The sequence below is a fragment of the Neoarius graeffei genome, chromosome 3 (genome assembly GCF_027579695.1).
Source record: "Neoarius graeffei isolate fNeoGra1 chromosome 3, fNeoGra1.pri, whole genome shotgun sequence".
Lineage (NCBI taxonomy): Eukaryota > Metazoa > Chordata > Actinopteri > Siluriformes > Ariidae > Neoarius > Neoarius graeffei.
Genome location: NC_083571.1, coordinates 6619022 through 6636769, shown reverse-complemented (window position 1 = coordinate 6636769; position 17748 = coordinate 6619022). Strand labels below are relative to the sequence as shown.

The 17748-nt window shown below is 43.3% G+C and overlaps 1 protein-coding gene across 5 annotated transcripts in view; it reads left to right on the top strand.

Moving 5' to 3' along the window:
• The window catches only part of ino80 (INO80 complex ATPase subunit), a 119185-nt gene that overhangs the window by 40464 nt on the left and 60973 nt on the right, over window positions 1-17748 (top strand). For all 5 annotated transcript variants that reach the window (XM_060916313.1, XM_060916311.1, XM_060916312.1 and 2 more), the window contains exon 26: window positions 786-1011. In XM_060916313.1, the coding sequence (XP_060772296.1) occupies window positions 786-1011 (226 nt within the window). The remainder of the gene's footprint in view (window positions 1-785; window positions 1012-17748) is intronic.

Here is a 17748-nt window from a genome sequence, read left to right as displayed (position 1 = left end):
CATTCATTCATTCTTTCTTCCTTCCATCTACTGGTCTGTCTTTTTCTTTCTTTCTTTCATACATTTTTCTTTCCCCCTTTCTTTCTTCTATCCATCGTTTGTTCTTTCTTTTTTCCATCCATCTTCCTTCCTTTCTTCCATCTATTGTTTGTTCATGCTTTCTTTCTTTCTTCCTTCCATTCTTTCATCTATTCTTCTTTCCTTCTTTTTTTCTTCCATCATTTGTTCATTCTTTCTTTCATCCATTGTTCTTTCTTTCTTTCTTTCTTTCTTTCTTTCTTTCTTTCTTTCTTTCTTTCTTTCTTTCTTTCACCCACCAATCCATCATTTGTTCTACCTTTCCTCCTGGTTTGTTATTTTGATGTGTAATGTGGAGATTAAAGGTGTATCGGGTAAGATTGGCGGTTGAGGAGGCGGGATCAGTGTGTGTTTGAATGATTTGGATATTCTCACCCATGATCACAAAACTCCGCCCCCCAGGATTTCCATCCAGCATCTACAAAATGACTGACAGGAGGCGTGGCCAAACACAAACGAGCGTTCCGGACTGGAAATCAGTTTTCCTAATTGGGTTTTGTCAGACACTTCAAGCATTGTTTTTATTATGTTTATTTTATATATATACATGTATAATATCCAAGTTTATCTGTAGGGAGTAATTAATAATAATAATAAGACAAATCGCACCTTTAACATCTGCCAATAGACTTCCATTGTAATCACTAGAGTATTCCTTTAATGAAACACACTTTCTTTTTTTTTTTTTTAATTTCTGTGTTTCTAAGGTGACGGCGGTCCCTGTCGAGCGTTACTGTGCGGACCGCAGCGCCGAGTATGAGTGGCGGCAGGTCCGTGACGGTGGGAGTTTGACAGCCAAGCAGTGCTTCCTGTTCGGCTCACCTGAGCTGGCGCGCACCTGGGCCGCCCGCGCTCACTACTTCCGCCCTCAGAGCCCGGAGGGGTTGATGGCTCTGCAGCCCCGACACGGCTGGTCCTTCATCAGGATACCGGGTAAGCGGTCGCGTAGCCGTAGCGCGCTAGCCAGTGGCACCGTGTCACTCGCCTGAGCGAGCGTTAGATCATTTCTCTGTATCCGACTATTGTTCCTGCGCTGAGGGTTTTATTTAAGCCGAGGAACTTTCTCACAGCTCCTTCATTTTGATTTCCAGCGTCTCTAGAGGAAGCGACTCGCAAATCTTAATCTTAAAGCCCAGCCCCTGAGAGCACAACACACACCCGCATTTGCAGCTCGTCTGCTTCGTCGTGATTTTTTTTTTTCTTTTTCAGCGGTGGGTAGGTTGTGCAGGGATACGGCGTCTCTGTGCTATTGTGCGTGTGAGTGAGAGCCGGCGGAAACGCTACAGAGGGAGAAGGAGAGGCTGCCAGAGAGACCCGTGGGAGAGTGGTACAGGTCACGGTGGCCACCAGCCCGGGCTGCTGTGGGGTCACGACCTCTGCCTGCACGGCTGCTCCGTCACTGTCAGCGTTTGGCTCAACACACCGCCGTTTGTGAAATGTTAGAGAAAGCATTTTTTTTTAACATTTAATTTCTTTAACTCTGTATGTGGGTGCACTCCTTTCTTTTTTGCACACAGAGTCCTGTGAAGCTGGGAGGGGGGACAAAGCAAGGAAGTTCGACTCTCGGACATTGTTTGAGCGCATTGTTAGCTAAGCGTGAGTGTGTGTGAGTGAGCTCCAGCACTCATTCACAGACCAGAGGTGCTTGGGCTCTCACTCCTTTTCCCATTTTCTCAGAGTCGTACTGTACCCGGGGAAGGAAATGACACAACGCAGGGCTCATTTGAAGCCCCGTGGCAGCGACATCAATATCAGCATCAACATCGTCAGGGCCCCTGTGAAGATGCTGGAACTGAGCGCTGCTTCAATAGCCTTTTGTGATACAAGTTTATCAACAGATCAACATATTAGCTCAGCTGCACAAGCATTCCAGTTAATCTCACACACACACACACACACACACACACACCCTGGGTGAGTTCGGTATATGAACTCATGCTGCCCAGCCGGCTGAATCATCACAGCTTTGTTGATGCAGCAGAGAAATCCCTGTATATCTGTGACGCTGCGTTCACTCGACGTTCCCCTTCACCTGCCGTCCTGTCTGAGGTCTCGCCCAAACCACATGGTTATGGGAAATGGCTCACATTTATTTATTTAATCTACCAGTCTGTCTGATTATCTATTGTCTGTCTGTCTATCTATTGTGTCTATCTGTCTGTCTGTTTCTGTCTGCCTAGATATCTATTTGTGTCTGTCTGTCTGTCTTATTCTGTTTGTGTACCTGTGTCTGTCTGTCTGCCTAGCTATCTATTTCTCTCTCTCTCTGTCTGTTTTTTTTCTCTGTGTCTCTGTCTGTCTGTCTCTGCCTCTCTCTGTCTGTTTTTTTCTGTGTCTCTCTTTCTGTCTCTCTCTGTGTCTGTTTTTTCTCTGTGTCTGTCTGTCTGTGTCTGTTTTTTCTCTGTCTGTCTCTGCCTCTTTCTCTGTGTCTGTTTTTTTTCCTCTGTCTGTCTCTGCCTCTCTCTGTGTGTCTGTTTTTTCTCTGTCTCTCTGTCTGTCTGTCTCTGCCTCTCTCTGTGTGTCTGTTTTTTCTCTGTCTGTCTGTCTCTGCCTCTCTCTCTGTGTCTGTTTTTTTCTGTCTCTCTCTGTCTGTCTGTCTCTGTGTCTGTTTTTTCTCTGTCTGTCTCTGCCTCTCTCTCTGTGTCTTTTTCCTCTGTCTCTCTGTGTGTCTGTTTTTTTCTCTGTCTGTCTGTGTGTCTGTTTTTTCTCTGTCTGTCTGTCTGTCTGTGCCTCTCTGTGTTTTTTTTTCTGTCTCTCTCTGTCTGTCTATCTCTGTGTCTGTTTTTTCTCTGTCTCTCTGTCTGTCTCTGCCTCTCTCTCTGTCTGTTTTTTTCTCTGTGTCTCTCTGTCTGTCTGTCTCTGCCTCTCTCTGTGTGTCTGTTTTTTTCTCTGTCTGTCTGTCTGTCTGTCTGTCTCTGTGTGTCTGTTTTTTCTCTGTGTCTCTCTGTCTGTCTGTCTCTGCCTCTCTCTGTGTCTGTTTTTTTCTCTGTCTGTCTGTGTGTATGTTTTTTCTCTGTGTCTCTCTGTCTGTCTGTCTGTGCCTCTGTGTTTTTTTTTCTCTGTCTCTCTCTGTCTGTCTGTCTGTCTCTGTCTGTTTTTTCTCTGTCTGTCTCTGCCTCTCTCTCTGTGTCTGTTTTTTTCTCTGTGTCTCTGTCTGTCTGTCTCTGCCTCTCTCTGTGTGTTTTTTTTCTCTGTCTGTCTGTCTGTGTATCTGTTTTTTCTCTGTCTCTCTCTATCTGTCTGTCTCTGCCTCTCTGTTTTTTTCTCTGTCTGTCTCTGTGTCTGTTTTTTCTCTGTCTCTCTCTGTCTGTTTCTGCCTCTTTGTCTGTTTTTTTTCTCATTGTCTCTGTCTGTCTGTCTCTGCCTCTCTCTCTGTCTGTTTTTTTCTCTGTGTCTCTGTCTGTCTCTGCCTCTCTCTCTGTGTCTGTTTTTTTCTCTGTGTCTCTGTCTGTCTGTCTCTGCCTCTCTCTCTGTCTGTTTTTTTCTCTGTGTCTCTGTCTGTCTCTGCCTCTCTCTCTGTGTCTGTTTTTTTCTCTGTCTCTGTCTGTCTGTGTCTGTTTTTCTCTGTGTCTCTCTGTCTGTCTGTCTCTGTGTCTGTTTTTTCTCTGTCTCTCTCTGTCTGTCTCTGCCTCTCTCTCTGTCTTTTTTCTCTGTCTGTCTGTCTCTGTGTGTCTGTTTTTTTTCTCTCTCTGCGTCTGTTTTTTTTTCTCTGTGTGTCTCTGTCTCTGTGTCTCTCTGTGTCCGTTTTTTCTCTGTGTCTGTGTGTCTGTCTCTCTCTCTGTCTGTTTTTTTCTGTGTCTCTGTCTGTCTCTCTGTGTGTCTGTTTTTTTCTCTCTCTGTGTCTGTTTTTTTTTCTGTGTGTCTGTCTCTGTGTCTCTCTGTGTCTGTTTTTTCTCTCTGTCTGTGTGTGTCTGTCTCTCTCTCTCTGTCTGTTTTTTTCTCTGTGTGTCTCTGTCTGTCTCTCTGTGTGTCTGTTTTTCTCTCTGTCTTTTTTTGTGTCTCTCTGTCTCTGTGTCTCTCCTCTCTTGGTGTCTGTTTTTTTTCCTCTGTGTCTGTCTCTCTCTGCCTTTTTTCTGTATCTCTCTGTCTCTCTCTGTGTCTGTTTTTTTCTCTCTCTGTCTTTTTTTGTGTCTGTCTCTGTTTCTCTCTCTCTCTGTGTCTGTGTCTCTCTCTGTGTCTGTCTGTCTCTGTGTCTGTCTCTGTGTGTGTTGGTCTCTCTCTCTCTACCATAATTGCGGAGCAGCCGCACGTTTATAAACGTGTAATAAATCACTGCGTGCTGTTGTTCCTTTGTTACTGTTGTTTCATCTCCTGAGCCGATCACAGCGCCGCTCTGTGGGCCAGTGATGAAACCAGCAGCCTGGAGAACAGCGTGCACAACTTCATCTTTCACACAATCGCTCAGCTTTTCTTGATTTTCTTCCTCCAGAGCCAAAGCCAAATATTTACAAGTCAGTCTAATCTTTGTTGTTAATAAATCCAGGCGTATAAACTGGCTGATTAGCCGGTGCCCGTCGTCAGAGCGAAGCGGGAACGCTGTTGTTATGGTGACAGCGCGCACATGGTGTGATGTTTTATTTGTTCATGTCGGTACTAAGGTCAGAGCTTTTTCTGTCAAAGGAAATTGTCGAGTGAAGTCAGAAAGACGAGGAGTTTGCTGTGAAAATTGAAGGAGAGTAGAAGCTCGATTGTTTCTCACTGTAATAAGGAGCAGAGTGAAGGTTACGCCGGCGTACACGAGATACGATACCATAAACTTTATTGATCTCCGTCGGAGAAATTCTCATGTTCCAGCAGCTCTGAGGAGAACGAAGCGTAGAGCATGTTCATGGTGTAGAAACATAACAAAGGGTTAATTCTGAAAATGATTATTTTAAGTTTCAGATAAAGCGCTTCATGTTTCTGTTGATTTATCCCTGCTGGTGTTTTCCTCTCCGTTATATTTAGCTCGGGTTTATTTCTGGGAAACCATTTATGTAAATCGGAAGCGTTCTGTGACTTATTTCAGGATACGAGATCATGACATCGTACATTTAACCCTGAAGTTAGTGCACAAGAGACGACAGGGGCGACATGATGGCGATGTCCAGTCACCACCTCTGACCGGGAGAAAACACCTTAATCAGATCACTTCTGACGGCTCGTTAGTGAGGGAACAGCACACCCTCAGCGCCTGATTGGGAGGGGCTCGTCTGTCCTCGGTGCGTTAGCGAGGGAACAGCACACCGTCGGCACCTGATTGGGAGGGGCTCGTCTGTCCTCGGTGCGTTAGCGAGGGAACAGCACACCGTCGGCGCCTGATTGGGAGGGGCTCGTCTGTCCTCGGTGCGTTAGCGAGGGAACAGCACACCGTCGGCGCCTGATTGGGAGGGGCTCGTCTGTCCTCGGTGCGTTAGCGAGGGAACAGCACACCGTCGGCACCTGATTTGGGAGGGGCTCGTCTGGCCTCGGTGCGTTAGTGAGGGAACAGCACACCGTCGGCGCCTGATTGGGAGGGGCTCGTCTGGCCTCGGGGCGTTAGTGAGGGAACAGCACACCGTCGGCTCCTGATTGGGAGGGGCTCGTCTGGCCTCGGTGCGTTAGTGAGGGAACAGCACACCGTCGGCTCCTGATTGGGAGGGGCTCGTCTGTCCTCGGTGCGTTAGTGAGGGAACAGCACACCTTCGGCGCCTGATTGGGAGGGGCTCGTCTGGCCTCGGTGCGTTAGTGAGGGAACAGCACACCGTCGGCTCCTGATTGGGAGGGGCTCGTCTGGCCTCGGTGCGTTAGTGAGGGAACAGCACACCGTCGGCTCCTGATTGGGAGGGGCTCGTCTGGCCTCGGTGCGTTAGTGAGGGAACAGCACACCGTCGGCTCCTGATTGGGAGGGGCTCGTCTGGCCTCGGTGCGTTAGTGAGGGAACAGCACACCTTCGGCGCCTGATTGGGAGGGGCTCGTCTGGCCTCGGTGCGTTAGTGAGGGAACAGCACACCGTCGGCGCCTGATTGGGAGGGGCTCGTCTGTCCTCGGTGCGTTAGTGAGGGAACAGCACACCGTCGGCGCCTGATTGGGAGGGGCTCGTCTGTCCTCGGTGCGTTAGTGAGGGAACAGCACACCTTCGGCGCCTGATTGGGAGGGGCTCGTCTGGCCTCGGTGCGTTAGTGAGGGAACAGCACACCGTCGGCTCCTGATTGGGAGGGGCTCGTCTGGCCTCGGTGCGTTAGTGAGGGAACAGCACACCGTCGGCTCCTGATTGGGAGGGGCTCGTCTGGCCTCGGTGCGTTAGTGAGGGAACAGCACACCTTCGGCGCCTGATTGGGAGGGGCTCGTCTGGCCTCGGTGCGTTAGTGAGGGAACAGCACACCTTCGGCGCCTGATTGGGAGGGGCTCGTCTGGCCTCGGTGCGTTAGTGAGGGAACAGCACACCGTCGGCGCCTGATTGGGAGGGGCTCGTCTGGCCTCGGGGCGTTAGTGAGGGAACAGCACACCGTCGGCGCCTGATTGGGAGGGGCTCGTCTGGCCTCGGGGCGTTAGTGAGGGAACAGCACACCGTCGGCGCCTGATTGGGAGGGGCTCGTCTGTCCTCGGTGCGTTAGTGAGGGAACAGCACACCGTCGGCTCCTGATTGGGAGGGGCTCGTCTGGCCTCGGTGCGTTAGTGAGGGAACAGCACACCGTCGGCTCCTGATTGGGAGGGGCTCGTCTGGCCTCGGTGCGTTAGTGAGGGAACAGCACACCGTCGGCGCCTGATTGGGAGGGGCTCGTCTATCCTCGGTGCGTTAGTGAGGGGACAGCACACCTTCGGCGCCTGATTGGGAGGGGCTCGTCTGTCCTCGGTGCGTTAGTGAGGGAACAGCACACCGTCGGTGCCTGATTGGGAGGGGCTCGTCTGTCCTCGGTGCGTTAGTGAGGGAACAGCACACCGTCGGCTCCTGATTGGGAGGGGCTCGTCTGGCCTCGGTGCGTTAGTGAGGGAACAGCACACCGTCGGCTCCTGATTGGGAGGGGCTCGTCTGGCCTCGGTGCGTTAGTGAGGGAACAGCACACCTTCGGCGCCTGATTGGGAGGGGCTCGTCTGGCCTCGGTGCGTTAGTGAGGGAACAGCACACCTTCGGCGCCTGATTGGGAGGGGCTCGTCTGGCCTCGGTGCGTTAGTGAGGGAACAGCACACCGTCGGCGCCTGATTGGGAGGGGCTCGTCTGGCCTCGGTGCGTTAGTGAGGGAACAGCACACCGTCGGCGCCTGATTGGGAGGGGCTCGTCTGGCCTCGGGGCGTTAGTGAGGGAACAGCACACCGTCGGCGCCTGATTGGGAGGGGCTCGTCTGTCCTCGGTGCGTTAGTGAGGGAACAGCACACCGTCGGCTCCTGATTGGGAGGGGCTCGTCTGGCCTCGGTGCGTTAGTGAGGGAACAGCACTCCGTCGGCTCCTGATTGGGAGGGGCTCGTCTGGCCTCGGTGCGTTAGTGAGGGAACAGCACACCGTCGGCGCCTGATTGGGAGGGGCTCGTCTATCCTCGGTGCGTTAGTGAGGGGACAGCACACCTTCGGCGCCTGATTGGGAGGGGCTCGTCTGTCCTCGGTGCGTTAGTGAGGGAACAGCACACCGTCGGTGCCTGATTGGGAGGGGCTCGTCTGTCCTCGGTGCGTTAGTGAGGGAACAGCACACCGTCGGCTCCTGATTGGGAGGGGCTCGTCTGGCCTCGGTGCGTTAGTGAGGGAACAGCACACCGTCGGCTCCTGATTGGGAGGGGCTCGTCTGGCCTCGGTGCGTTAGTGAGGGAACAGCACACCTTCGGCGCCTGATTGGGAGGGGCTCGTCTGGCCTCGGTGCGTTAGTGAGGGAACAGCACACCTTCGGCGCCTGATTGGGAGGGGCTCGTCTGGCCTCGGTGCGTTAGTGAGGGAACAGCACACCGTCGGCGCCTGATTGGGAGGGGCTCGTCTGGCCTCGGGGCGTTAGTGAGGGAACAGCACACCGTCGGCGCCTGATTGGGAGGGGCTCGTCTGGCCTCGGGGCGTTAGTGAGGGAACAGCACACCGTCGGCGCCTGATTGGGAGGGGCTCGTCTGGCCTCGGGGCGTTAGTGAGGGAACAGCACACCGTCGGTGCCTGATTGGGAGGGGCTCGTCTGTCCTCGGTGCGTTAGTGAGGGAACAGCACACCGTCGGCGCCTGATTGGGAGGGGCTCGTCTGGCCTCGGTGCGTTAGTGAGGGAACAGCACACCGTCGGCTCCTGATTGGGAGGGGCTCGTCTGGCCTCGGTGCGTTAGTGAGGGAACAGCACACCGTCGGCGCCTGATTGGGAGGGGCTCGTCTATCCTCGGTGCGTTAGTGAGGGGACAGCACACCTTCGGCGCCTGATTGGGAGGGGCTCGTCTGTCCTCGGTGCGTTAGTGAGGGAACAGCACACTTTCGGCGCCTGATTGGGAGGGGCTCGTCTGGCCTCGGTGCGTCGTATCCACACTCCCAGGCTGTCAGTGCAAAGGTCTTTTTATGTTTTAGGAAATTATAAAGTGTAAATAATTCCTGAACGAACATAAATGTCTGTAGATCTTTATCTCCTTTTCTCCAAAATTCTACAGAAAATAAAAAACATAAATCTAAATGTTTGTGTCGGACCTCAGTGGGTGACTCCGAGCCTGTGTGATTTAAAGGTCCCATGGCATGAAATTTTCACTTTCTGAGGTTTTTTAATGTTAAAATGAGTTCCTCTGACCTTCTTAAGTCACCCCAGTGGCTAGAAATATCATAATGTGTAAATCAAACTATGCCCAACATTTGAGAATGGCGCGTCAAAACGGCGCGTTGATAAGCTCTTCCCTTTACTACGTCAGCAAGGGAGATGATCCCCACGCCCCCCCTCTGGATTCCCACCCACTGTATGGATTGCCCGCCCAACTCAAAAGTTGCCACCAAACATGGAAGTTGCGCTGTACATGGATGTGACAACACAGAAAAGAGTCTGTTTTTACTGCCGACGGGAGAGCCCCTGAAGACGCAGTGGCTTAATTTTATTTACTCCAATAATACGCCGTCGAGTCTACCTAAGACGGTGTATGTTTGTCGGAAGCATTTTCCTGATGAATGTTTCCACAACTTGGGACAGTACAGGGCAGCTTTTGCACATCAACTGTCACTGAAGCCTGGGTCCGTACCAAGCGTCCCTGCCGCATCAGCCACAAACACAGAACAAGTAAGTGTATAACTGTTAAGTCGTTTTGCAGTGTTTTAAAATCGGTGCCACGTTAGCCTTGCAATGGCTACATTAGCTGTGCAGCTAACCGCTTCCTGCAGTTAGCCAGGTACTCTGCGCTACAAAACCAAAAAGCATGCAGCATGCTCTGTTATAATAGCCAATCAAAACAGTTTTTACAAAGACACCCACGTTCTTTTTTTAAGTCACTCGTTCATTTTATTTGTTTGTTCAGTAAAAACCCAAACATTTGTTGAATTTATTTTATTTCCTCGTGTCGCACCTTAATGACGTCAGCACGCGGCATTTTTCCCTTCGCGGTTTGTTCCTTCTCTCTCGCCATAGTAAGACACCCACATCCGCTTGTTCTGACCCACTGGAGGTAGCGTCACAGTGCTGTTAGCCAATCAGAGGTAACACGTTTACATGTCATGAATATTAATGATAAGACCCGCCCCCACCCTCTACCCTTCCCCGCCTCCTGCTTCTCATTAGCAAAACGACGCACTGGGAAAAGCGCTGAAATGGGGCTCTCTCCCAGGAGGCTATATCTACGTGCCGAGGGTTCATTTCGAGAAAGGCTGCGGATAGAACATCCGGAAACCTCCACGAGCCCGTTTAAAGCATCAACAAACCACCATGCCATGGGACCTTTAAACTCGTGCTCAAAAATTTTTGTCTTCTACGCTTTGGAAATGGGAAAATCCATCTGTCTGTCTTTCATTCATCCATTGTTCGTTCGTTCGTTCTTTCTTTTTCTTCCATACATCGTTCTTCTTTCTTCTTCTTTCTTTTCTTCCATACACCTTTCTTTCTTTTTCTTTTTTTTTCTTTCATACACCTTTCTTTCTTTCATCCATCATTTGTTCTTTCTTTCTTTCTTTCTTTCTTTCTTTCTTTCTTTCTTTCTTTCTTTCTTTCTTTCTTTCTTTCTTTCTTTCTTTCTTTCTTTTTCATCCATCCAATTATAGATTTATTTTAAACTGCACAATGGACAGTTTGTTTTTTAAGATGTATAATCCATTTCCTTTTTGATGTTGAGACGGAATCACATTTCATGCAGTTTTAAGTTGAGAGACAGGAGAGAGACAGGGAGGGAGAGAGAGAGACAGGGAGGGAGAGAGAGAGACAGGGAGGGAGAGAGAGAGACAGGGTCTGATGAATCTGGCTGTGTGTATGAAAGGGTTAATCCCAATAGTGAATCTCATTCTCCCGGTTCTGGTGTGTGTGTGTGTGTGTGTGTGTGTGTGTGTGTGTGTGTGTGTGTGTGTGTGTTACGCAGCCTGTGGTGGGATTTGGAACCAGTAGCTCAGGCTGTATTTACACCACATCAGTGTGAGTCACGTGACGTTTAAACTTTCTCAACAAAAAAAAAACATCGTTTCACAAAAATCAGCGTTTTAACCATCAGGCAGTTCCGAATAACTAAAGGACCAGCTTGGACGTGAAATGTGCTGGTTCTGAACGACTGGGCTACTGATTTATCCTCCTCTGATACTGGATCTAGATCTTTCACTCAGCATGCTGAGATTCCGCCCTGTAAAAAACAAACGGTTTACAGATCATTCGTTATGACAGAAGTGAAGAACACGGGAGCTGAAAGAAGTGTGTGTGGGACGGCGGCGGCTGCTGTTTTTCTTTTTTTATGCAAATAAGTAAAAAAGTCGCCTATTTGGACACTGACGAAAACATCATCAGGATTTGAAGTTCGTCATGTTTCTGCCGATTTTTGTCCACATCAGTCACGTCAAACATCGTCTCTGTGTTTTTTCTTTTAACTAATCCCAAACTGTGTGTGTGTGTGTGTGTTTTTTTTTTTTTTTCTTTAAAGTGATGTGGGTGGGAAAATGTTTCCGAGGTGGGTTTTGGGATTTTTGCATCACGCTTGTTCAGAGGGCGGAGTGATGGATCATGAAGGTCTTTTCTCACACTGGTTCTGGCACTGAGATATTTTTTTAAAATGTATTGTAAGTGTTGCAGACTTGTTGAGGTGGAGGGGTGTGTGTGTGTGTGTGTGAGAGAGAGAGGAGGGAGCAATCGGTCTTAGCTTGCAGACAGCCTGTGGGAAACTCGGCTTTCCCTTCCTGTTCCTTCAAAGAATCCCTGCGCCCCAGCAAAATGGGCGGAAATATTATTGGCCCTTTTTTTTTTTTCACTTCTTGATTTTTGACCCAAACGTTTAACAGCGACGTAATTGTTTGTCCGAGGTCCGAGCCTTGGGTTTTTGCCATCTCGCTAACGTGAGAAGAGTTTCTTCCTGCACTCTCACTTCACACAGCTGTCACACCTATAGTTTAACGTAAAGCTCGTGCTGAGTTCTCGTACCTTCCTGACCTGCAGGTGGAGCTGTTTGCTCCGTTTTCTGCGCAGAACCTCAGGAGATCTCACGCCATGCTGTGTGATGGTTTGAATCAGAGCTTTCATGACTCACCAGCCTAACATCCGACCGTCATAAACTGGATAAAGTCCACTAACTTCCCAGGTGTGATCCATCCTTGCCCTTTGACCCCTTGGGCCTGGTCATGTGACCTGAATTTTTTGAGCACGCGAACACTTTGAACATCTCCTTTGTAGGTAAAAATTATTTGCAGATTTATTAAAAGCGTAGCTGATTTATTCGTACTCGCACACAGTGATATAAGGCTGTAAATCACAAAGCACTTTCACTGCAGTGATATTTATCCCCGCCCACAAAACTCCATAAAAGGCAAAGTGCTGAAATGTTAATGCAGTTAATGCGTCCTGCTTTTCTGGGGTGCCATTACTTTTGATCTAATTGAAGAGCCCGTCTCGGATGTGCTCTCCTGTAGCTGCGCGAGCACTCGCCTCCTGCACTCGCAACCCAAACTGGTTCGTTCATCACTCAGAGACACGCCTCTGTTTTACTCAGACTCCACCCGGTGTGCCCAGCGACTCTGACAGTGGAGATGTTTTTACACCCCTCCTCCTCTCTCTCTCTCTCTCTCTCTCTCTCTCTCTCTCCTTTATGAATGCTCGTTGTAAAGGGCGCACGCGTCCCAGTCGAGTAGTTGATGGTGAGATCTTGGCGTGAGGTCCCTCAGTGGGGCCCGGGGCCGTTTATAGGACGTGAGGACTGATATTTCCCCTCCATCACGTCCCACTGGGTCAAACAGTTGTGTGTTCCTTCCTCTGGTTCTGACCGCAGTGCTGCTGACGCTCCCTCCGCTGGTCCAGAGCACACTGCAGGAGTCCAAGAGTCAGTCTTTCTTTCTTTCTTTCTTTCTTTCTTTCCAATCTACTTTTTTCATATTTCTTTCTTTCTTTCTTTCTTTCTTTCTTTCTTTCTTTCTTTCTTTCTTTCTTTCTTTCTTTCTTTCTTTTCAATCTACTTTTTCCACATCTTTCTTTCTCTATACCTTTTTCACTTTTTCTTTCCAATCTACTTTTTTCATCTTTCTTTCTTTCTTTCTTTCTTTCTTTCTTTCTTTCTTTCTTTCTTTCTTTCTTTCTCTACCTTTTTCACCTTTCTTTCTTTCTTTCTTTCTTTCTTTCTTTCTTTCTTTCTTTCTTTCTTTCTTTTCAATCTACTTTTTCCACATCTTTCTTTCTCTATACCTTTTTCACTTTTTCTTTCCAATCTACTTTTTTCATCTTTCTTTCTTTCTTTCTTTCTTTCTTTCTTTCTTTCTTTCTTTCTTTCTTTCTTTCTTTCTTTCTTTCTTTCTTTCTTTCTTTTCAATCTACTTTTTCCACATCTTTCTTTCTCTATACCTTTTTCACTTTTTCTTTCCAATCTACTTTTTTCACATCTCTTTCTTTCTTTCTTTCTTTCTTTCTTTCTTTCTTTCTTTCTTTCTTTTCAATCTACTTTTTCCACATCTTTCTTTCTCTATACCTTTTTCACTTTCTTTCCAATCTACTTTTTTCATATTTCTTTCTTTCTTTCTTTCTTTCTTTCTTTCTTTCCAATCTACTTTTTTCACATAATCTACTGTCTTTCCCTATACGTTTTTCACAATTTCTTTCTTTTTCAATCTACTTTTTTCACATAATCATCTTTCTTTCTTTCTTTCTTTCTTTCTTTCTTTCTTTCTTTCTTTCTTTCTTTTCAGTCTACTTTTTCCACATCTTTCTTTCTCTGTACCTTTTTCACTTTTTCTTTCCAATCTACTTTTTTCACATCTTTCTTTCTTTCTTTCTTTCTTTCTTTCTTTCTTTCTTTCTTTCTTTCTTTTCAATCTACTTTTTCCACATCTTTCTTTCTCTATACCTTTTTCACTTTTTCTTTCCAATCTACTTTTTTCATATTTCTTTCTTTCTTTCTTTCTTTCTTTCTTTCTTTCTTTCTTTCTTTCTTTCTTTCTTTCTTTCTTTCTTTCTCTACCTTTTTCACCTTTCTTTCTTTCTTTCTTTCTTTCTTTCTTTCTTTCTTTCTTTCTTTCTCTACCTTTTTCACCTTTCTTTCTTTCTTTCTTTCTTTCTTTCTTTCTTTCTTTCTTTCTTTCTTTCTTTCTCTACCTTTTTCACCTTTCTTTCTTTCTTTTTCTTTCTTTCTTTCTTTCTTTCTTTCTTTCTCTACCTTTTTCACCTTTCTTTCTTTCTTTCTTTCTTTCTTTCTTTCTTTCTTTCTCTACCTTTTTCACCTTTCTTTCTTTCTTTCTTTCTTTCTTTCTTTCTCTACCTTTTTCATCTTTCTTTCTTTCTTTCTTTCTTTCTTTCTTTCTTTCTTTCTTTCTTTTCAATCTACTTTTTCCACATCTTTCTTTCTCTATACCTTTTTCACTTTTTCTTTCCAATCTACTTTTTTCATAATTCTTTCTTTCTTTCTTTCTTTCTTTCTTTCTTTCTTTCTTTCTTTCTTTCTTTACCTTTTTCACCTTTCTTTCTTTCTTTCTTTCTTTCTTTCTTTCTTTCTTTCTTTCTTTTTCTTTTCAATCTACTTTTTCCACATCTTTCTTTCTCTATACCTTTTTCACTTTTTCTTTCCAATCTACTTTTTTCATATTTCTTTCTTTCTTTCTTTCTTTCTTTCTTTCTTTCTCTACCTTTTTCACCTTTCTTTCTTTCTTTCTTTCTTTCTTTCTTTCTTTCTTTCTTTCTTTCTCTACCTTTTTCACCTTTCTTTCTTTCTTTCTTTCTTTCTCTACCTTTTTCACCTTTCTTTCTTTCTTTCTTTCTTTCTTTCTTTCTTTCTTTCTTTCTTTCTTTCTCTACTTTTTTCTTCTTTCTTTCTTTCTTTCTTTCTTTCTTTCTTTCTCTACCTTTTTCACCTTTCTTTCTTTCTTTCTTTCTTTCTTTCTTTTTCTTTTCAATCTACTTTTTCCACATCTTTCTTTTTCTATACCTTTTTCACTTTTTCTTTCCAATCTACTTTTTTCATATTTCTTTCTTTCTTTCTTTCTTTCTTTCTTTCTTTCTTTCTTTCTTTCTTTCTTTCTTTCTTTCTTTCTTTCTTTCTTTCTTTCTTTCTTTCTTTCTTTCTTTACCTTTTTCACCTTTCTTTCTTTCTTTCTTTCTTTCTTTCTTTCTTTCTTTCTTTCTTTCTTTCTTTCTTTCTTTCTTTCTTTTTCTTTTCAATCTACTTTTTCCACATCTTTCTTTCTCTATACCTTTTTCACTTTTTCTTTCCAATCTACTTTTTTCATATTTCTTTCTTTCTTTCTTTCTTTCTTTCTTTCTTTCTCTACCTTTTTCACCTTTCTTTCTTTCTTTCTTTCTTTCTTTCTTTCTTTCTCTACCTTTTTCACCTTTCTTTCTTTCTTTCTTTCTTTCTCTACCTTTTTCACCTTTCTTTCTTTCTTTCTTTCTTTCTTTCTTTCTTTCTTTCTCTACTTTTTTCTTCTTTCTTTCTTTCTTTCTTTCTTTCTTTCTTTCTTTCTCTACCTTTTTCACCTTTCTTTCTTTCTTTCTTTCTTTCTTTCTTTCTTTCTTTCTTTCTTTCTTTCTTTCTTTCTTTCTTTCTCTACCTTTTTCACCTTTCTTTCTTTCTTTCTTTCTTTCTTTCTTTCTTTCTTTCTTTCTTTCTTTCTTTTCAATCTACTTTTTCCACATCTTTCTTTCTCTATACCTTTTTCACTTTTTCTTTCCAATCTACTTTTTCCACATCTTTCTTTCTCTATACCTTTTTCACTTTTTCTTTCCAATCTACTTTTTTCACATCTTTTTCTCTTTCTTTCTTTCTTTCTTTCTTTCTTTCTTTCTTTCTTTCTTTCTTTCTCTACCTTTTTCACCTTTCTTTCTTTCTTTCTTTCTTTCTTTCTTTCTTTCTTTCTTTCTTTCTTTCTTTCTCTACCTTTTTCACCTTTCTTTCTTTCTTTCTTTCTTTCTTTCTTTCTTTCTTTCTCTACCTTTTTCATCTTTCTTTCTTTCTTTCTTTCTTTCTTTCTTTCTTTCTTTTCAATCTACTTTTTCCACATCTTTCTTTCTCTATACCTTTTTCACTTTTTCTTTCCAATCTACTTTTTTCATAATTCTTTCTTTCTTTCTTTCTTTCTTTCTTTCTTTCTTTCTTTCTTTCTTTCTTTCTTTCTTTCTTTCTTTACCTTTTTCACCTTTCTTTCTTTCTTTCTTTCTTTTTCTTTTCAATCTACTTTTTCCACATCTTTCTTTCTCTATACCTTTTTCACTTTTTCTTGCCAATCTACTTTTTTCATCTTTCTTTCTTTCTTTCTTTCTTTCTTTCTTTCTTTCTTTCTTTCTCTACCTTTTTCACCTTTCTTTCTTTCTTTTCAATCTACTTTTTCCACATCTTTCTTTCTCTATACCTTTTTCACTTTTTCTTTCCAATCTACTTTTTTCATATTTCTTTCTTTCTTTCTTTCTTTCTTTCTTTCTTTCTTTTTCTTTCTTTCTTTCTTTCCAATCTACTTTTTTCACATAATCTACTGTCTTTCCCTATACGTTTTTCACAATTTCTTTCTTTTTCAATCTACTTTTTCACATAATCATCTTTCTTTCTTTCTTTCTTTCTTTCTTTCTTTCTTTCTTTCTTTCTTTCTTTCTCTACCTTTTCACCTTTCTTTCTTTCTTTCTTTCTTTCTTTCTCTACCTTTTTCACCTTTCTTTCTTTCTTTCTTTCTTTCTTTCTTTCTTTCTTTCTTTCTTTCTTTCTTTCTTTCTTTCTCTACCTTTCTTTCTTCTTTCTTTCTTTCTCTACCTTTCTTTCTTTCTTTCTTTCTTTCTTTCTTTCTTTCTTTCTTTCTTTCTTTCTTTCTTTCCAATCTACTTTTTTCACATAATCTACTGTCTTTCCCTATACGTTTTTCACAATTTCTTTCTTTTTCAATCTACTTTTTTCACATAATCATCTTTCTTTCTTTCTTTCTTTCTTTCTTTCTTTCTTTCTTTCTTTCTTTCTTTTCAGTCTACTTTTTCCACATCTTTCTTTCTCTGTACCTTTTTCACTTTTTCTTTCCAATCTACTTTTTTCACATCTTTCTTTCTTTCTTTCTTTCTTTCTTTCTTTCTTTCTTTCTTTCTTTCTTTCTTTCTTTCTTTCTTTCTTTCAATCTACTTTTTCCACATCTTTCTTTCTCTATACCTTTTTCACTTTTTCTTTCCAATCTACTTTTTTCATATTTCTTTCTTTCTTTCTTTCTTTCTTTCTTTCTTCTTTCTCTACCTTTTTCACCTTTCTTTCTTTCTTTCTTTCTTTCTTTCTTTCTTTCTTTCTTTCTTTCTTTCTTTCTTTCTCTACCTTTTTCACCTTTCTTTCTTTCTTTCTTCTTTCTTTCTTTCTTTCTTTCTTTCTTTCTTTCTTTCTTTCTTTCTTTCTTTCTCTACCTTTTTCACCTTTCTTTCTTTCTTTTTCTTTCTTTCTTTCTTTCTTTCTTTCTCTACCTTTTTCACCTTTCTTTCTTTCTTTCTTTCTCTACCTTTTTCACCTTTCTTTCTTTCTTTCTTTCTTTCTTTCTTTCTTTCTTTCTTTCTTTCTCTACCTTTTTCATCTTTCTTTCTTTCTTTCTTTCTTTCTTTTCAATCTACTTTTTCCACATCTTTCTTTCTCTATACCTTTTTCACTTTTTCTTTCCAATCTACTTTTTTCATAATTCTTTCTTTCTTTCTTTCTTTCTTTCTTTCTTTCTTTCTTTCTTTCTTTCTTTCTTTCTTTCTTTCTTTCTTTCTTTCTTTCTTTCTTTACCTTTTTCACCTTTCTTTCTTTCTTTCTTTCTTTCTTTCTTTCTTTCTTTCTTTTCAATCTACTTTTTCCACATCTTTCTTTCTCTATACCTTTTTCACTTTTTCTTTCCAATCTACTTTTTTCATCTTTCTTTCTTTCTTTCTTTCTTTCTTTCTTTCTTTCTTTCTTTCTTTCTTTCTTTCTTTCTTTCTTTCTCTACCTTTTTCACCTTTCTTTCTTTCTTCTTTCTTTCTTTCTTTCTTTCTTTCTTTCTTTCTTTCTCTACCTTTTTCACTTTCTTTCTTTCTTTCTTTCTTTCTTTCTCTACCTTTTTCACCTTTCTTTCTTTCTTTCTTCTTTCTTTCTCTACTTTTTTCTTCTTTCTTTCTTTCTTTCTGTCTTTCTTTCTCTACCTTTT